The sequence below is a fragment of the Coregonus lavaretus genome, assembly GCF_964263955.1.
Source record: "Coregonus lavaretus genome assembly, chromosome: 36".
Taxonomy (NCBI): Eukaryota; Metazoa; Chordata; class Actinopteri; order Salmoniformes; family Salmonidae; genus Coregonus; species Coregonus lavaretus.
In genome coordinates, this window is record NC_140023.1 from 1,523,695 (window position 1) to 1,545,478 (window position 21,784).

General features: G+C 43.5%; 2 protein-coding genes across 2 annotated transcripts in view; both read right to left on the reverse strand.

Moving 5' to 3' along the window:
• LOC311110701 (leucine-rich melanocyte differentiation-associated protein-like) overlaps window positions 1-21,784 on the reverse strand; it is a gene marked incomplete at both ends in the record, with an annotated part of 340,674 nt that overhangs the window by 189,804 nt on the left and 129,086 nt on the right. The window lies entirely within an intron of this gene.
• Window positions 18,603-21,273, reverse strand: LOC311110700 (E3 SUMO-protein ligase ZBED1-like). The gene is made up of 3 exons (XM_084153243.1): window positions 20,704-21,273; window positions 19,523-20,151; window positions 18,603-19,438 (listed from the first exon to the last, which is right to left on the reverse strand). Exons 1-3 carry the CDS (start codon window positions 21,260-21,262, stop codon window positions 19,046-19,048), a joined length of 1,581 nt encoding a protein of 526 aa, XP_084009369.1. The 5' UTR covers window positions 21,263-21,273; the 3' UTR covers window positions 18,603-19,045.

Sequence of the window (21,784 nt, forward strand, 5' to 3'; positions counted from 1 at the left end):
ACACATACACACAGACACACCAAAGCTGAGCCAGCTACAGAGACACACATACACACCAAAGCTGAGCCAGCTACAGAGACACACATACACACAAACACACTAAAGCTGAGCCAGCTACAGAGACACACATACACACATTAACACCAAAGCTGAGCCAGCTACAGAGACACACATACACACCAAAGCTGAACCAGCTACAGAGACACACATACACACCAAAGCTGAGCCAGCTACAGAGACACACATACACACCAAAGCTGAGCCAGCTACAGAGACACACATACACACCAAAGCTGAGCCAGCTACAGAGACACACATACACACAAACACACTAAAACTGAGCCAACTACAGAGAGAAAGAGGCCTATTTATCCAGGCCGCTGAGGCTGAACTTAGCAACTTAGCATCCCACCAGGCCCAGGCAACAAAGCTGCCTTGTTTCGCCTTAAAAGGAGCTGTTGAACAGGGCCCAACCTCTTGTGTGGAGAGGAGTGGAGGGGTCATGTAAATTTGCAGTGGAGTGGAAGGCTCCGGAGGAAGAGGAGAATGATGATTGTTTGTTGAGAGGGATCCCTGGCATCACAAACATCCCTGTGAACTTGTGTGTCCCTCCCTCCCTCCCCCCAACTCATTTCTTTACACACAGAACAGAGAGAGGGGAGAGGTGGGGAACCTTCACGACAACATGACACTGCCAGAGACAGAGATACAAGAGATGAGGTATTTCAGTGTCAGAAAACAAGAAGTTATCAGTACAGATAGTTGACCACTTGTAAGGTCATATTGAAGTCTGTGTGAGTGTTTGTATGTGTACTAGCTATATGTGTGAGTGTCCATTATCTTTAAAGGTCCATCCTCCAACATCTAGCCTGGTATAGAGAGAGACTCCTCCTCCTCCCCCTCCTCCTCCTCCTCTCAAAGGAGGGGAGATGTGAACGCTGGAAAACACCTAACAGCCCACACCACTCATAACATCCATAACACCCACACACCTTGAGGTGGTATTATGACAGTAAATTAAGGGTTATGTGATAGACTGATAAGCCTCCATCTAATGAATGAAAGGACTGCCACACTGTACACGGTCAATTATGGGGATTGTTCCAACTTCATCTGGTTGCCAAATGGAACCAAGGCATTGGCTATTATCACTGGATATAGGAACCATGTGACAGAGTGTCAGGGGAAGACAAAAAGTCAAACACCAACTCTTCTTATTTTCTACTGAATAAGGGGCTGGCCAGTAGTAGGGGTCAGACGTAGGCGTGCGTGGGGTTAAAATGTGCCTAAAAAGTAAATTAAGTTTAATTCACGCATATAAGTATGAGGGAGCATGAAGCCGTTTTGGGCAATTTTTTTGTACTGTGTTCTGAACCCACAGTACAACATGCAGCACAACATGCAGCACAACATGAGGGGGGCGTTTTAATTAAATTTTTTATCCCATCTCCCTTAGCCTACAGTATGTACATGTTAAAGGAGAGGTGTTCCTTTGAGCTGAGAAACGTGTTTTGACTAAACAACACCTCTAAGCACATAGGACCTTTCTCAGTCTTCCTGTTAAATCATCATGCCACTATTGTCTAGGATGGCTCACAGGACCCTTGTGGTCAAATTCGTAGAGCACGACCGACATGTTTTTTTTGGGTCCAATACCAATTCCAGGGGCAAAATGTAATGTTATCGATATATCTGCCGATATACTGTTTTACAGTGAGGAAATGGAAAGTTTAATTTTTCCACACTGAATTCTCATAAATTGCCACCCAAAAAATAGCAATTGTCCAATAACTATGCTTCAAATGTTAATTTCATCCATTGTGACAATAACGACATAAGAATGGCCGCAAGTGTTCAGATTAGCATGAGATTCAATTTTTTCATCCTATTTATTGAATATCAGTTATCGGTGGAGTTATCGTCCGATACCGATATACCGTTAAAAGGCCAATATCGGCCAATAATATTGGTGAACCGATATATCGGTCAGGCTCTACAAATTTGTACTTCAAAGTACTTTTTGTTTTCAACCAACAATATTTTTCTCTAACTGTAAAGAAGTTGCATGACCTTAAAAACCTCTGTGACCCCAGAAAGAGGAAAACCAGAAGCCTTGAACGTCAAATGGAGGACGGGAGGAGAAAAACGCTTTGTTTTCTCTAACACGTCTGAGATCACATTACATGCCATGCCAAGTGCAAAGACAGAAACCGCGGGGTCAGATTTTCACCTCTCCACTGTTGCGAGGCATGAATTATTGTCATTACATCCATTTATTTCAACGTCATTGGCGTGGGCTACAGTTTGTCTAATTCAATGAAAGACAAAATGACTCACATTGGATGTGACTTCATTCTATCCCACATACTGCACCAAAGGAGAGAAGATGGAAAAAAAATAGTGTTTTCTTTTTAAGAGCACAGATAACTCTCCTCGCGGATGATTTGAAGAGTGAAAACAATCTGAAGCAAGCAGAAACATATCATTTGTCATATATGATAGGAAAAGAGCTGGGAGGTAAAGTCAGCGTTGGAAGGACCATGCTTCCATGTTGTCACAGGGGGTGGCTAGCTAAGCTGCACCTCACCAGGAAAACCTCCCCTGGGCAGAGTGGTGCGACACACACACCACACAGGGCATAGAGCTCCCAAATACAGTTGGATCTACTGTAGTATTGGATTTCCTTCTGGTGTGGTCTCTTCCTGACCAGCCCAAAGGGTGGGGGACAGTGTTGGGTCTGTAGTGTGGTGTGGGGTCTGTAGTGTGGTGTTGGGTCTGTAGTGTGGGGTGGGGTCTGTAGTGTGGGGTGGGGTCTGTAGTGTGGTGTTGAGGGGTTTTGGGTCTGTAGTGTGGTGTTGAGGGGTTTTGGGTCTGTAGTGTGGTGTTGGGTCTGTAGTGTGGTGTTGGGTCTGTAGTGTGGTGTTGGGTCTGTAGTGTGGTGTTGGGTCTGTAGTGTAGTGTGGGGTCTGTAGTGTGGTGTTGGGTCTGTAGTGTGGTGTTGGGTCTGTAGTGTGGGGTGGGGTCTGTAGTGTGGTGTTGGGGGGTTTTGGGTCTGTAGTGTGGTGTTGGGTCTGTAGTGTGGTGTTGGGTCTATAGTGTGGTGTTGGGTCTGTAGTGTAGTGTGGGGTCTGTAGTGTGGTGTTGGGTCTGTAGTGTAGTGTGGGGTCTGTAGTGTGGTGTTGAGGGGTTTTGGGTCTGTAGTGTAGTGTGGGGTCTGTAGTGTGGTGTTGGGTCTGTAGTGTGGTGTGGGGTCTGTAGTGTGGTGTTGAGGGGTTTTGGGTCTGTAGTGTAGTGTGGGGTCTGTAGTGTGGTGTTGAGGGGTTTTGGGTCTGTAGTGTAGTGTGGGGTCTGTAGTGTGGTGTTGGGTCTGTAGTGTGGTGTGGGGTCATAATGATGTCTGGAACGGAGCCAATGGAATGGCATCAAACACATGGAAAACATGTGTTTGATGTATTTGATACCATTCCACTGATTCCGCTCCAGACATTACCACGATCCCATCCTCTCCATGATATAGCTAAGCACAACACAGGAGTTGGACCAGTGCCATCTTCTGTGATTTAAATACAGTGAGGGAAAAAAGTATTTGATCCCCTGCTGATTTTGTACGTTTGCCCACTGAAAAAGACATGATCAGTCTATAATTTTAATGGTACGTTTATTTGAACAGTGAGAGACAGAATAACAACAAAAAAATACAGAAAAACGCATGTCAAAAATGTTATAAATTGATTTGCATTTTAATGAGGAAAATAAGTAATTGACCCCAATGCAAAACATGACTTAGTACTTGGTGGCAAAACCCTTGTTGGCAATCACAGAGGTCAGACGTTTCTTGTAGTTGGCCACCAGGTTTGCACACATCTCAGGTGGGATTTTGTTCCACTCCTCTTTGCAGATCTTCTCCAAGTCATTAAGGTTTCGAGGCTGATGTTTGGCAACTCGAACCTTCAGCTCCCTCCACAGATTTTCTATGGGATTAAGGTCTGGAGACTGGCTAGGCCACTCCAGGACCTTAATGTGCTTATTTTCTAGCCACTCCTTTGTTGCCTTGGCTGTGTGTTTTGGGTCATTGTCATGCTGGAATACCCATCCACGACCCATTTTCAATGCCCTGGCTGAGGGAAGGAGGTTCTCACCCAAGATTTGACGGTATATGGCCCCGTCCATCGTCCCTTTGATGCGGTGAAGTTGTCCTGTCCCCTTAGCAGAAAAACACCCCCAAAGCATAATGTTTCCATCTCCATGTTTGACGGTGGGGATGGGGTGTTCTTGGGGTCATAGGCAGCATTCCTCCTCCTCCAAACATGGCGAGTTGAGTTGATGCCAAAGAGCTCGATTTTGGTCTCATCTGACCACAACACTTTCACCCAGTTCTCCTCTGAATCATTCAGATGTTCATTGGCAAACTTCAGACGGCCCTGTATATGTGCTTTCTTGAGCAGGGGGACCTTGCGGGCGCTGCAGGATTTCAGTCCTTCACGGCGTAGTGTGTTACCAATTGTTTTCTTGGTGACTATGGTCCCAGCTGCCTTGAGATAATTGACAAGATCCTCCCTTGTAGGCTGATTCCTCACCGTTCTCATGATCATTGCAACTCCACGAGGTGAGATCTTGCATGGAGCCCCAGGCCGAGGGAGATTGACAGTTCTTTTGTGTTTCTTCCATTTGCGAATAATCGCACCAACTGTTGTCACCTTCTTACCAAGCTGCTTGGCGATGGTCTTGTAGCCCATTCCAGCCTTGTGTAGGTCTACAATCTTGTCCCTGACATCCTTGGAGAGCTCTTTGGTCTTGGCAATGGTGGAGAGTTTGGAATCTGATTGATTGATTGCTTCTGTGGACAGGTGTCTTTTATACAGGTAACAAGCTGAGATTAGGAGCACTCCCTTTAAGAGTGTGCTCCTAATTTCAGCCCGTCACCTGTATAAAAGACACCTGGGAGCCAGAAATCTTTCTGATTGAGAGGGGGTCAAATACTTATTTCCCTTTTTAAAATGCAAAATCAATTTATAACATTTTTGACATTAAAATTATAGACTGATCATTTCTTTGTCAGTGGGCAAAGGTACAAAATCAGCAGGGGATCAAATACTTTTTTCCCTCACTGTATGTGTGTAAACACTGTGTTTTTTTTTGTTTTCTCTAATGACTTTGCTAAAATATTGGAGAGACATTGTTCTAATTCCTATCTAATTAGAATACCATAAGACAATTACATCACAACAGGTTACACATGCATTATTACTCCTCCCCCTTCATTATTTTAATAACCAGCTCCTATGCTACAATTCGATGGCCATTTCTCTCTCTTTATATGGACTACTTTCTCTGCTCCTGTGGGGAGGAGGTGATTCCCTGTCTCCTAGGGAATGGTGGGTGCGTTGTATCGAGGGGCCTAGCTTGGCTGAGGGCTGCTATGCAGCCTGATCAGGGGTCTGTGTGTGAAATCCAACCTGACTGATCCAGGACAGAGCCAGGATTACACCACTTCCCCCCTGAATTCTGTCCCATGCAACAATGGGCTTCCTGTAAGCACGGTCAAGTGAGCCGTGAGTTATCCACCGGAGCATCTAGAGCCACTGGGTTTAGGGCCACAGTGGCAACAGGAGGGGGGTTGGGGGGTCAGGATGCAGGGTCTGCAGGGTCCAAAGTGCACCCCCTCCTCTAAAACAGGGTTTTCCAAAGTGCACCCCCTCCTCTAAAACAGGGTTTTCCAAAGTGCACCCCCCCGTTTTGGTTTTGAATCAACTGTGTAGTGCTAGGGCAAAAAACTAAACTTGTGGGGGGGAACCCTGCTCTAAAATACACACACACACACGACGCATGTAAGCATGCACGCACGCGCACACATACATGCACACGCACACACCATGATCCCACCCCCTTCAGCAGGTGTTGGGTCCTGGCACCTAACATGTCTCTGACAGGTTCAGAGGTCACTATGAGAACACAATGCCAAAGGGCTTAAAATTATTAATCAGCCTCATTAGTATGTGTAATCTAGACATTCCTTTGGAAATCTTACATATTAAAAGGTAACCAAAGGGACATTCCTGTATGGTTCATGTAATGACATGCCTGTAAATGATTTCTAACAGAGTGGGGTTGTGGTTATTGTAATGGTTTCCATCTGTATAGATGTATGTTCATGTTCTCCATTCACATCCAAGCCAGAGATTAATAGTTGTTTTAAATAACTGGAGTCGAGGGTCAATCCCGAGTCAACAATTAATCTCAATGTGCCTGAACCCATCTGTAAAGTTTGGCAGCATGTAGCACAAGCCATTTCTCCATCTTCATTCCTGAGCCCAGAGAAAAAACACTTGCAAAGAAAGAAAAATAACTTTTGAGCTTCCAGAAAGTTAAAAAAGACCCCCGCATTATGTCCATTAACCATCATGGGGTTGCTTCCCATATTCACATCTACATTTTAGTCATTTAGCAGACTCTCTTATCCAGAGCCACTTACAGTTAGTGAGTGCATACATTCTGATGTCTTTATCAGTCTGAGACCCCAGCCAGCCAGCCAGCCAGCCAGCCAGCCGGACAATAAGAAATGTTCCTTCTGAAGTGTTACATCACAGCGTGGTGACACCTGACACGGCCCTGCTAGAACAATACAGCCTGCCCCATCGACCTCCTCTCACAGCCCGACCTTCTCTTCCAAGGTGTCATTTAGCCAGATACAGATAATAAGATGCAGAATGTAGTGTTTCTTTTTTATTTATTTTACCTTTATTTAACTAGGCAAGTCAGTTAAGAACAAATTCTTATTTACAATGACGGCCTACACCGGCCAAACCCGGACGACGCTGGGCCAATTGTGCGCCGCCCTATGGGACTCCCAATCACGGCCGGTTGTGATACAGCCTGGAATCAAACCAGGGGGTCTGTAGTGACGCCTCAAGCACTGAGATGCAGTGCCTTAGATTACTGCGCCACTCGGGAGTGTGAACTGTCAATGAGCGTGTCAATAGAAAGGCCCTTAGCATCCGTCATCAAACCAGATACATTTTCGTCGATAAATTCTGCGAAAATTATATAGCTTTCAAATAGACAGTCTGGAGAGAAAACAAGAGACTCCTCATGGGGATGGATGAAACAGCTCAATTTCTCTCTCTCCCCTCATTATGGTGGTAGAGGTATGTGTTGAAACAATACGTAGAACATCTCAGGGACATGACATGAGGGTGTGGGCCTGGGAGGGCGGTTAAAAGAGAGATCGAGCGAGAGAGAGAAAGAGGGACGGAGGGAGTATACATCTCCCCTCTGACAGATTTAGGGCCGTGGGTCAGCAGGTGTTGTACTCAGCAGGAATTGAAGGTCAACGACGCGGAGTGGCCGACATTAAAAATGAATGTAACCGGCGTTGGTCGTGTCGGTTGCGTCGTTGTCACAAAGAGGGGAATTAACAGTACACGTTAGAGGGCAAGGCAACGGGGAGAGGGGTTGTAATCTTCAGAGAGATATAAAAATCAGTTAGTCTGGGCCGGGCTCGAGTGAGTCTCCAGGAGAAAATGAGAGGCACTTATCCAGTAACGAGATGTTAATGAGCCCCTCTCTAACCAGCTACCATGGTTGTGTCTCAAATGGTCCCTTTTCCCTATAGGGCCCTGGTCAAAAGTAGTGCACTATATAGGTAATAGGGTGCCATTTGGGACGCAGGCCATGTCTCTCTCTCTTTCTTTGTTTCCGAGAGAGGAGACAGTATAAACGTAATGTGATTCATGCATCATTTGTATTGTGAGACGGTACTGTAATAAACATATCAATCAGACAGGAGCTAGGTTGGCGTAATGAGACTCAAATCTGCTAAAACAACACCATGAACTCAGCTGAATGATAGAATGATATGGTGGGGGTATACTGCCTTACACAGTAAAGCTACACCACCTTGAGAGGCTCAGCTGAGGAGCGGAGGGAGGGAGGGAGCTGTGAGTTTGGGCAGAGCTGAAGAACTACTTCATTTAGATACTGACAGGTAATTTAATACCGCAAAATTACTAACCTTAGCTTTGCAATTACTTTTCCAGCTCTCAAGAACATTTTCATCAGGCCCCTCTCTCTCTCTCTGTGTAGATGCAATCTTAAGGTTGTGGCTCCTGGATGGGGCCAACTCCTGGATCTGAACTCACACAATTACCAGGTCTCTAATCAGACAAGACACATGGGAAACATGGAAAGGGAATTTAGTTCAGCGATTTACAGGGAAATCCCATGTTGTTGCTCCTTTAGATCCTACTGTACCATGTTTCTCTGCACCAGTCATCATGTACGTAACGCAGTAGTATTGGTATGACATAGTGCAGATCCTGTGTTACAGGCAGTCTCATAGTTTAGGGGTGAGACAGTGACAGTTGATATGTTGTTATGCCATCATTAAGCCCTCAGGAGGATAATGATGAGCAGACTGGTTTTATTAATTGCTCTAGTCTAGACTGAGGCTGAACCCTGTTCACTGGGGTGACCGAGCACAGAGAGAGAGAGAGAGAGAGAGATAGATAGAACTGCCGTACAGTCCCATCCTCAGCCTATCCACAGCCACAACTAAATCAATCTGTCCTCTCATTGGCTGAATGGCGGCCCCTGTGTTCTGACAGACGCAGGCCAGTGGTCTGATTGAAGTCGGCCATCACTACACCACACACTAAACAGCTAACAGCTAACCTTTCACTGAAGGATGATGGTCGCCGAGTTAACCACTCCTCTTCTATCTTCTTCATTCCGTGGCGGCGTATGACATTGACATTCAGATTCCGCCTCTGCGCTGAGCTAGTCTGAACAGATGTCAGTGTTGGCCGTGGATCCTCGCCAGTGACAGCAGGTACATCAGGGCTCTAGGGGCTGCGGAGAGAGACAAGCAGCAGGCGAGAGGCGAATGTGCACAACAAGTGAATGCTTTACATCTCACAGCCTGTCCTGTCCTCCTCTTTTCCCTCCCTCCCTCCATTACCACATCAGAACATCTGCTTATTGTGCCTGGTATACCCTCCTCCTCGTCCGCTATCCTCCTCACCCCCTCCTCCCTCCCTCTCACCATGACCTGCCCCTCATTTACACTGCCTGGTGTGGGGTGAGAGAGAACAGCAGCCAGAAGAAAAAAACTGACCTGGGTTCAAATACTATTTAAAATAATTTGTATCTATCATATGTTATTGATTGAGCTTTCCTGCCTTAATGGACCAATTGAATAGTTTCAAAACGTTGAACGACGCCCATCTGGCACTCCAGGCAAGCTAGACCAAATGCTCAAAGTATTTCATGATTTCAAATAGTATTTGAAACCAGGTCTGAGACAGACAGAGACTCTCTTTCAGCCAACACTCGACAGGCACAAACACATGCCCCAGCCTTCAGTCTCCTGCTGTGGGCGAGATCCTCTGGCTAGCACCAACCCCATGCTAATATTCTGCCATCAGCCCAGTTAGCAGCCAGCACTGTAAACTGGGGAAATGATGGGCTCAGATAGGATATCAGAGTCAACAAGCATGTTGCTTTAAGCTGATCCCTCTGTGCCCTCCAATATGGCAGCTCTCTGGAAGCGTGTGTGTGTCCGTGTGTGCGCTGAGGAGACCCAGAGGAGAGGAGACGTTTACATGTTTCCCCCACAGTGCAACCTGATCCAGAACAGAACAGAAGAGAGCAGTCCTGTAAAGTCCTGCAGCCTGCTCCCTGTGTTGTCAACATCATACGACTGAGAACTCTACTCACTAATGATGCACATTATTGTTTTTCAGTTACTTATAGTGCAGACAATTTGTATTTTAGACATATATATATATAGGTTAGGAAACAAAATAGTAAATAATAATATAATTAATATATAATAAAATAATAATAATAATACAAAACAGTTGTGTAATATAGTAATAGAACTGTTAATAACTGTTAATAAATGTCCACCAGAGACGAGTTAGAATGTAACTTGAAGCCCATAGCTTCAGTACCTAGCTTTCTGCATAGCTGGTCAATTGGACCTTTCCCATTGAACACAATACCCAAGAAATGTGCAGAATTTCCGATGTCCTGTTCATTCAATGTTTTAATATATTGAGCACAGAGTAATCATTGAGATAAATACATGTAATACTTTAGTTACAGGAGGGATGAAGAGGAAAACTTAAAATGACTCTAAAAAGATGCCAAGAAGATTCCAGAGCATATATTATCCCTGTATTGGTGTGCAATTATCCTCAATTTTTCTAAATTGGACACTTAAGAGATGAAGCATTATGTGTGCATCCCAAATGGCACCCTAATTCCTGATGGGCTCTGGTCAAAAGTAGTGCACTATAAAGGGAATAGGGTGCCATTTGGGACGTAAACCCATCATTCTGTTCTTGTGCTTTAGCCAAGCGGAGGAGTATACAAATAGGCCTGGTCCAACTCTCTGGGGTGAAATTCTGAATTTCCTGAAGCATTTTTTTTTATGACTTGTGTGCCGGCCCACAATCCTCTGGGTTATAACTTTGGAGTTAGGATTATTAAGTACACGCTGTACTAAAGTTATCTTTAAATCAGAATGTGTAACTGACAAAATTCTAACTTGGGACGTAACCACTTTCTTTCAATGTGCTTTTAATTTCATATTCTTCTGTTATTGCAGCTTTAACTGCATATTATCGTATAAAAGCAAATATACTGAACAAAAATATAAACGCAACATGTAAAGTATTGGTCCCATGTTTCATGAGCTAAAATAAAAAGATCCCAGAAATGTTCCATCCGCACAAAAAGCTTAAACGGCATGATCATTACACAGGTGCACCTTGTGCTGGGGACAATAAAAAGGCCACTCTAAAATTTGCAGTTTTGTCACACAACACACTGCCATAAATGTCTCAAGTTGAGGGAACGTGCAATTGGCATGCTGACTGCAGGAATGTCCACCAGAGCTGTTGCCAGATAATTTAATGTTCATTTCTCTACCATAAGCCGCCTCCAATGTCGTTTTAGAGAATTTAGCAGTACGTCCAACCTGCCTCACAACCGTAAACCACATGTGAAATCCATAGATTAGGGCCTAATTTATTTATTTCAATTGACTGATTTCCTTATATGAACTGTAACTCAGTAAAACCGTTGAAATTGTTGCATGTTGCATTTATATTTTTGTTCAGTATATATTGTCTGTCAATCAAGCTGAACAAGAAGGTAGTGATGTCTTTAATATCATGTATTCAATGTCAATCATTCAACAAACTGAGAACTATAGCCATACTTTGTCTAGCCTATCACTGAGGGGGTTCAGTTCAAAAGCCAGGCACCAAAGGATTGCTGGCAGTGGCCACATCACACACACAGACACATCACTTTGGGTGATAAAGGTACTTATAACCCTACATAATATACTGTATTTATGGATACCATTAAAAACAAAACTGCTATAAAGAAAATAGCTGACTGCTGAGTAAAAAGCCTGAAGGACCCAATTTCCTTCCACAGCACCTGACGGACACAGACACAAACAGATTGTTTTCCAGCACCAATTTCTGGAGCCGTTGAAAAACGGCCGCCGTGGCCGCTCTGTGGTCTGAGATGAGTCATAAATCTTGCTTTATCTCCTCCGTGGAGGTAGCAGAAAAGGATGAGTTGCTTTTTGTCCATCTCATTCACATGTCTATCTGTCTGTTATCTGTGCCCTTGAGCAAAGATTACTGATGCCCTGTTGGTGATATATGAGACATCACACAGACCAGCTTTTCATCCAGTGAATTAACCCAGAGAGAGAGGAGAGAGAGATAGAGAGGGGGAGAGGAGAGGGGGAGAGGAGGGGGAAAGGGGGAGAGAAAAAATGCTAACCTGACTGCTATCAGCCAGGTGGATTTCTCACTGTTCATTTGTGCTCCTATCCCTCCTCTCCCACCCCCCTCCATATCTCTCTCCCGCCCTCTCTACTTCCTCCCCATCCGACATTGAGCAGACTGGGCAGAGAGAATTACGGATAGACAAGTTTGGTGGCAAATTGTTTATCTGATCTCTGCACGTCTCTGTGTTTTATAATCTAGTGTGTGTCGGCCCTGTCTCGTCCTCATAACACATAGTACCTGTCAGTCCAGCCCTCTCCTATCTGGGCCAGAGGTAAAGAGAGGGGTAAGAAACCGCAAGGCAGAAAATACATCTCCTGGACAAAATACAAAAGAGATTTCTGGTGGGTGATGATATGAGAGATTCTAGTAGCGATGCCTCAAAATAAATAAAGATATACACAGACAAAGATTAAAGAAACAAATGATTGTATATTAAGTGTTACCAGGTTATGTACGTCAAGGAAAAGACTATCCTACACACAGTGAGAGAAGTATTACAGTATTAGTTGTGTTACTGTCCTTCGACTGGGGAATACTAAAGTCATTCCATACATTGAAAGGAGCAACGGAACGAACAAGACATAATACATCATTTTTAAATACGTCTGAATAATGGCACTTTAAATGAACAAGACAAAATGGCAGTGACCACTTTATTCCAAAACAGAATGTAAAATCATACATTAGGCCAGCCAGGACTGCTACAGTAGTGGGAATTAAAAGGCTCTACATTACAGAGTAATGACCGTTCCTCTCCAGACCCTACGAGTTCATTAACCACAATCTAATCTCCCTTTAACTGGCTCATCTTCAGATCCGACTGAATAAATTGCATTCAGTTCAGTAAAAACTGGCATTTCTGTTTTTCATAAAGGGGTCGTAGAGCAGATATAAGGGGTCGTAGAGCAGATATAAGCGGTCGTAGAGCAGATATAAAGGGGTCGTAGAGCACATATAAGGGGTCATAGAGCAGATATAAGGGGTCGTAGAGCAGATATAAGGGGTCGTAGAGCAGATATAAGGGGTCGTAGAGCAGATATAAAGCGGTCGTAGAGCAGATATAAGGGGTCGTAGAGCAGATATAAAGCGGTCGTAGAGCAGATATAAGGGGTCGTAGAGCAGATATAAGGGGTCGTAGAGCAGATATAAAGCGGTCGTAGAGCAGATATAAAGCGGTCGTAGAGCAGATATAAAGCGGTCGTAGAGCATATATAAAGCGGTCGTAGAGCAGATATAAGGGGTCGTAGAGCAGATATAAGGGGTCGTAGAGCAGATATAAGGGGTCGTAGAGCAGATATAAGGGGTCGTAGAGCAGATATAAAGCGGTCGTAGAGCAGATATAAAGCGGTCGTAGAGCAGATATAAGGGGTCGTAGAGCAGATATAAGGGGTCGTAGAGCAGATATAAGGGGTCGTAGAGCAGATATAAGGGGGTCGTAGAGCAGAACAATGTCTACAAATCTATTTTTCTTCTTTGTGTTCTCAGAGTGATCCCAAAAGGCCAGAAATCAAATATGACGCCACGTGGGAAGTGGTGAGAGCCATTATCATAATGGCAGTGCTCATGATCGATTTCATTAACATGCAGTCCTTAACCCCAACTAAATGAACTCTCTCCTCACGCTACTGCTGCACATCCATTTACTATAAACAGATATGCTCATACCTCTATAACCTAAAGAGCAGTCTTCAGAGCAGCATTCCTAGGGAAAGATTGACAAACCGAAGCCTAGGCAAGTTACAGTACCTTTATGCTTAAAAAAAAAACAAGTCACATACTTTAAACTAAACCAATGCTCTGCAGGATACAGTGCATTTGGAAAGTATTCAGACCCCTTGACTTTTCCACATTTTGTTTCGTTCCCAGATTATTCTAAAATGGATAAAAAATATTTAAAAAATCCCTCATAAATCTACGCACAATAACAAAGCAAAAACAGGTTTTTCGAAATGTTTGCAAATGTATTACAAATAAAAAACTGAAACATCACATTAACATAAGATTGCAGACCCTTTACTCAGTACTTTGTTGAAGCACCTTTGGCAGTGATTACAGCCTTGAGTCTTCTTGGGTATGACGCTACAAGCTTGGCACACATGTATTTGGGGAGTTTCTCCCATTCTTCTCTGCAGATCCTCTCAAGCTCTGTCAGGTTGGAGCATTACCTCACAGCTATTTTCAGGTCTCTCCAGAGATGTTCGATCATGTTCAAGTCCAGGCTCTGGCTGGGCCACTCAAGGACATTCAGAGACTTGTCCCGAAGCCACTTCTGCGTTGTCTTGGCTGTGTGCTTAGGGTCGTTGTCCTGTTGGAAGGTGAACCTTTGCCCCAGTCGGAGGTCCTGAGCGCTCTGTAGCAGGTTTACATCAAAGATCTCTCTGTACTTTGCTCCGTTCAGCTTTCCCTCGATACTGACTAGTCTCAAAGTCCCTGCTGCTGAAAAACATCCCCACAGCATAATGCTGCCACCACCATGCTTCACCGTAGGGATGGTGCCAGGTTTCCTCCAGATGTGACGCTTGGCATTCAGGCCAAAGAGTTCAATCTTGATTTCATCAGACCAGATAATCTTGTTTCTCATGGTCTGAGAGTCCTTTAGGAGCCTTTTGGCAAACTCCAAGCGGGATGTCATGTGCCTTCCGTCTGGCCACTCTACCATAAAGGCCTGATTGGGGAGTGCAGCAGAGATGGCTGTCTTTCTGGAAGGTTCTCCCATCCCCACAGAGGAACTCTGGAGCTCTGTCAGAGTGACCATCAGGTTCTTGGCACCTCCCTGACCAAGGCCCTTCTCCCCCGATTGCTCAGTTTGGCCGGGCGGCCAGCTCTAGGAAGAGTCTTGGTGGTTCCAAACTTCTTCCATTTAAGAATGATGGAGGCCACTGTGTTCTTGGGGACCTTCAATGCTGCAGACATGTTTTGGTACCCTTCCCCAGATCTTTGCATCGACACAATCCTGTCACGGAGCTCTACGGACAATTCCTTTGACCTCATGGCTTGGTTTTTGCTCTGACATGCACTGTCAACTGTGGGACCTTATATAGACAGGTGTGTGCCTTTCCAAATCATGTCCAATCAATTGTATTTACCACAGGTGGACTCCAATCAAGTTGTAGAAACATCTCAAGGATGATCAAATGGAAACAGGAGTCTCATAGCAAAAGGTCTGAATACTTATGTAAATAAGGTATTTCTGTTTTCTATTTTTAATAAATTAGCAAAAATGTCTAAAAACTTGTTTTCGCTTTGTCATTATGGGGTAGTGTGTATAGATTGCTGAGCTTTTTTTATTTATTTTTATCCATTTGAGAATAAGGCTGTAGCGTAACATTTTCTGGGGAAAAGCAAGTGGTCTGAATACTTTCCAAATGCACTGTATGTCTCAATTAAATTATAGTTACATTTACATTACTTTATTGAATCCAAGTTACCATTATTGTCTACTATGTAATAGCACAAATTACTGTTAAAACACACTCCTCCTATTCTGCTCCTAAACAACCATTAGTACTGTATAACAGACATATTCTACTCCACATTAAATATACTTCCCCAAACTACAATCTATCAACAACACTACACTAGGCCTCAGGCTACACCCCAAACCAAATCTAATCCAATGAGAGGTCAGCGCAGGTTAAGTATCATTTTGACAGGAAAACACCAGTTAATATTGAACATCCAGCTATGTGTTGACAACAACAGTTTCAATATGAAGACCCCAGTAACCATGTTTACTTCCCTCTCCAATCACTAAACAGCTTCTAAACGACAGTGGACAGAACCACTCCATACATGTGAATGAATGTACTACCAACCATGAGGCCACAGACCTATACAGACCCACTCTCAGTCTGCTAAGTGACAATATAACCTTTTGATCTGCTCTCCCAAATCAATTCCCTGCAACGTCTGTACAACTGGCATCTCTTCAACTTCTTCCATTTGTTATATGGCGCTCCATCTGGCCACGGTCGTTTGCCGTTTTAATTTAGTTGTCTCCTGCTCTCTAATTTGTCTCACATTTACAAATGCTGTCGGGCCTCCGCCTGCCCGCTCCAAGCTGCCCCTCGCCAGCCGCACACATAAGTTTTGGAGCGAATGCCACCAGCCGTCTTCCCCGCAGTAAATCTGCGACGAAGGGTTTATTAATAGATAGTAACAGATGTTTAACTGATTGTTGATTACTAGTGTTGTTGACCACTGAAATCTGTTCATAAATGGAATGGAATGTATGGTGCAGCGGAACACAGGCCTCTCCTTGGCAGAGGGGCACTGGTGGCAACTAGCTGGGTCTCTCCCTCTAAACCTCTCTCTCTCTCTCTCGAAAGGAGGCAACACACACTCTCTCTCTCACACTCTCTCATGAGTGAAAGGAGGCAACTGTTTGGCCACCAACAGACACTCCCTCCTGACAGACACATAGCTGGAAAGTGACACGACGCTTCTCAGTTGTCACTCATCGGCAGTAGCCACTACAGGCAGGTCGGCCATTCATCTCCCAGTAAGTGGGTGACATGTTTGACTTCCAATACTTTGGAATAGCATCACGGCACTCCGTGAAAAAAGTTCTCAAACCAACATCGCATTTCACAGCAATATGTTGGAATATAAGCTACTGTATATAATATTCTGTATATACTATTCATGTGAATAATATTAAAATATCCAACTTTTCTGCCTATCATTTGGTTGTATAGGCTGAGCTCATTGTTCAATTACTGTAATAATGTGACAATAAATAATTACATAAAAACATAACAACCTCTGATAAAGCAATATGGAGAGAGATTAATACTGCATCTTGTTAAAAAATGGAACCATAGTTCTGTTATGTAAACTGGGTTGCATGTGAGTAGGGTTGGTTTTGGTTAAGGTTACTGCAGTGCTTAATAGATCCCTCTCAGAAAGAGTAATCATTTATCCACACAGTTTTCTATTTACAGCCCTGTGCCCAGTGAGAGAGACAACAAGTTGCAAACTGTGACTTGTTAGAAAACTTTAAAGCGGGCAGTAAATAGTTGTGTCACTCTATCCAGTAGCGTTATATTACCTTGGCACATTTATCTGACGGGTGCTAAATCTCAATTCTCCTAAAATGGCCACATGAGGCCTCAACAAAATAAATTACAGACAGACGGACACAAGCATATGACTAGTTATTCCAACGAACAAGATGTTCCACAAAGACGGGACACCATAAATATTGACAACTAGCAGTGGCAGATTTTGGCGGGAGGCGGAGGTGAACAGGGGGAGAGAAAATAGAAATAGCTCAATAGAGTTTTCCTGTTCCGTTAACGGTATGGTTTATACCAGTCCCTGGAAACACTTTGTATCCTCCAATAGAGTTTTCCTGTTCCGTTAACGGTATGGTTTATACCAGTCCCTGGAACAGTTTGTATCCTCCAATAGAGTTTTCCTGTTCCGTTAACGGTATGGTTTATACCAGTCCCTGGAACAGTTTGTATCCTCCAATAGAGTTTTCCTGTTCCGTTAACGGTATGGTTTATACCAGTCCCTGGAAACACTTTGTATCCTCCAATAGAGTTTTCCTGTTCCGTTAACGGTATGGTTTATACCAGTCCCTGGAACAGTTTGTATCCTCCAATAGTGTTTTCCTGTTGCCTCACCTGTCTGATATTCCTCAGCTCTTTCCGTCAGAAGCTGTCAAACACACCAACTATAATATATAGCCCCTCCAACCAGAACAGCTGTAGCCATTCCCTCCTGCCTCTCCTACCCTGCCCTGCATTAAATCATACATCAAGATTAATTGATTTTCCGTCACTCTCAGAGAAAATAAAATTAATTTTCATGTATCTTTTCCCTCCACCATCCCCCCAGCATATGAAGTTTGTACATGGCAAGTAATTTACGTTTTTAAATATTCATGAGGGGTAAAAACATGATAAAGTGTTCTGCCAAAGGCCCCAAGGCCGCATGCAGCCCGTGCCTAGCTAGCTATGTGCTGGGACAACAATAGAACTCCCTAATGCCTGTATAAATAATATACAGTGGGGAAAAAAACTATTTAGTCAGCCACCAATTGTGCAAGTTCTCCCACTTAAAAAGATGAGAGAGGCCTGTAATTTTCATCATAGTACACGTCAACTATGACAGACAAAATTAGAAAAAAAATTCTAGAAAATCACATTGTATGATTTTTTATGAATTTATTTGCAAATTATGGTGGAAAATAAGTATTTGGTCTATAACAAAAGTTTCTCAATACTTTGTTATATACCCTTTGTTGGCAATGTTTTCTGTAAGTCTTCACAAGGTTTTCACACACTGTTGCTGGTATTTTGGCCCATTCCTCCATGCAGATCTCCTCTAGAGCAGTGATGTTTTGGGGCTGTCGCTGGGCAACACAGACTTTCAACTCCCTCCAAAGATTTTCTATGGGGTTGAGATCTGGAGACTGGCTAGGCCACTCCAGGACCTTGAAATGCTTCTTACGAAGCCACTCCTTCGTTGCCCGGGCGGTGTGTTTGGGATCATTGTCATGCTGAAAGACCCAGCCACGTTTCATCTTCAATGCCCTTGCTGATGAAAGGAGGTTTTCACTCAAAATTAAGGCTGAACGATTTTGGAAAATAATCTAATTGCGATTTTTTGCCCCCAATATTGCGATTGCGATTTAATATGCGATTTAATTTATTTATCCTTTTTCCCCTACAAAACATAATGAATGATTTAAATATGACCAACACAATAGTATATACATTTAGTGTGAAATGTTCTTTCCCATAGGCTGGGTCTATTTGTTAGAATTAAATTCAAACATGTATGACTTGAAATAAATGACATTTTTATTGAACTGCTCATTACAGAAACATCTGTGGCTTTGCCACTGTGCATTTAAATAATTTAAACAAAGGCATGAACTTTGTAAACACTGTGTGCAAAAGGTACAGTCTTAAGAAAAAAATAATTTTAAATTGTATGTATCTTACTGCTCCCAAGTCAGTAACATTTCACACAACTGAAACAAGGAATTTGCTTTGAAAATATTTTGTAAAATCAAAGTAAATAAAGTTATAAATAAAAAATGAGAAATGCACTTTTAATTTAGACAAACTATTTTTTATAAACGATTTGAATATTATAATATAAAATAGATGAGCCTCACTTATCTCAAGTACACAACAATAACACACCACACAGACTAAAGTTCACTACGAGTATGGCACTGCCAGCCATACTTATCCAACAGTTCTGTTCTCAGTGGCTCACAGGTTTTTTGCTAAGAAAACCAGAATATTGACTTTTTCTGGCTTCAAGGCTGAGCGAGTGCAAGTCACAATATTCCCTCCTGTGCTAAAAAGACGCTCTGAGGGAGCGCTTGTAGCAGGTACACAAAGATACTTGCGTGCCATGGTGCACAACTGTGGGTAGCTGATCTTGTGCACCCTCCACCAAGCCAATGGATCATCTTCTCCATCAATGGTAGGAGTCATCAGGTAATTGTTTATCTCTGCCTCTGCGACATCTTCAAGATTTACAGGCAAAGAAGGAGAGGCTGAACTGGTCTTGAAAAAACTGCCAAGAGACCTCTTCGTCTTTTCCCCCAAGGACTGTGCACTTTGAGGCATCTGAACAGTTTCAGTACGAGACCTCTTCTCCTATTAGATGAAAACAACAGCCATTAGTTTTCCAGTTAGATTTTACAGAAAATTTTTGTTTTTGTGAAATACATAATTATTTACCCAATGATATGTACGTTGTGCCAAGTCTACTATCTCTGTCTTCAGACGAGTCTTGATAGCAGGGATGTTGTCTGTACTGATGTACTGTATTTTGAACCTAGGGTCCAGGAAACAGGCAACATCCAAAAGCTCCTGGATGTTTGGGTCTCCATATTTGTTATTGAGGTATGCTAGGACTTTGGTTTTTATTGATTTAGTCAGGTCAGTGTCCTCAGCATCTTCAGCCAGGACTGATGTGGCAAAAAGGTGGAGAACTGGCTTGAGGTAGGAGATGCTTACATACTCCTCTCCAGAAAGAGCATCAGTAAACTCCAGTAGAGGATGCAGTGCCTTGTGAATCGACTCCAACACGTCAATATCCTGCCAGGTTGGGATAAGGGAGCGTGCATATCGATCTCCAGACAATACCTGAGAAATGGCTTTGGCCTGTTCAAGCACTCTGGCAATCATCATTTCTTTAGAACCCCATCTTGTTGGGCACTCCGTTATGAGGTTGTGCTCAGGGAGTTTGAGCTCTCTCTGTGCCTCCGTCAGGGCTGCTTTCTTCTTCCAACTGTGGGAAAAGTGCCCCACCAGCTTCCTGCACAGTGCTGTTGCCCTTGACACTCTGTCATCTTTGAGTGCATTTTCTAAAAGAAATAAAAAGTAGTGTATTACACACAATTTGAGTTTTGATACAAGGCTCTCACTATTACACACTCAAATTAGCTGTAATTCTGAAATACACACATCCACAACACATCCTCTCTCTCTCTCTCAATTCAAAGGGTCTTTATTTGCATGTCAATTCTCTCTCTCTTTCTCTCTCTCTCTCTCTCATAAACACTAAAAAAACATGTAAAAAACAAAAACAAGAAAAGAAAAAAAATGCAGGTGGGCATTCCACCACAGACAGACATATGATATAAGCAAGTAAAATGAATTTACATATTAGAAAAGGAGTGGAAGTATGAATTTATTTAATCCCATCCGATTTATATAATATCATTTATATATATTTGTATATTCAGCTTTACTAATCGACGCATCTCTCTCTCTCGCACTCGCGCACACACACACACACACACACACACAAACACACACACACACACACACACACACACACACACACACACACACACACACACACACACACACACACACACACACACACACACACACACACACACACGATAACTTACCAATGGCAAGATGTAATCTGTGGCCAAAACATTGGAGCCTCGTCCATTCATTAAGCCGCGCAGCAAGCACCATATTCGACGCGTTGTCCGTCGTGATGCAGACGTGATTCTCCTCGTGGAGATCCCAGCTGACAAGCCCTTCTCTCAGGCCGGCTGCAATATTTTCCCCTGTGTGATCGTCTGGGAAGTAGGTAGTTTGTAGGCAGCGAGCTCGGAGGTTGAAATCTTCATCAATAAAATGGACTGTAAGACTCTGGTACGGCTCAGCTGTGCGGCTTGACCACATATCAGTAGTGCTAGCAAAAAACTCCACCGTTTTAAGTTCCGCGGCGACTTTCTCTTTGCACTTTTTGTACAGCTCCGGTATGGCAGTCTGACTGAAGTATGTGCGGGAGGGTATACTGTAACGTTTATCAAGCGTATGTATTAATGCCATGAACCCAGGCTTGGTCACCGTGCTGAGAGGCATCATATCTTTGGCTATGAACTCGGTTATTGTCCGAGTGATTTCTCCGTGCCGTTTTGAATTACGTTCATACGGAGTGACACTTTCGAACATTTCTGTCAGTGATCCCTGTCTTGAGGTATTTGGCTTGTCTCGCGCACTGATGCTCGGCATTTTGGTCATACAACTGTCATGCATTGATTTGTGGTATTTTTTTAAGTGCTGAAACAGGTTTGTAGTGTTACCCCGTGAAGTAGCAATCGGAGCACGGCATGCTCTGCACAACACCTGACGCTGCTCAGCATCTTCTTTTTTAAAACCAAAATAGTTCCACACCACCGACGTGCTGTTCCTCTTCGATATTAAAGTATCAGCTGTGTCAGTTTCTGACTGTTCCGTCGAGCAAGAGGCCATTGCGCTGGACAGCATGAAAAGTCGCGTCACGTGACCACCTCAAATCGCGCACGTTGCGATTAGAAAATCGCGTTCAGTCAAATCGCGATATTATCGCGAATGCAATTAATCGTTCAGCCCTACTCAAAATCTCACGATACATGGCCCCATTCATTCTTTCCTTTACACGGATCAGTCGTCTTGGTCCCTTTGCAGAAAAACAGCCCCAAAGCATGATGTTTC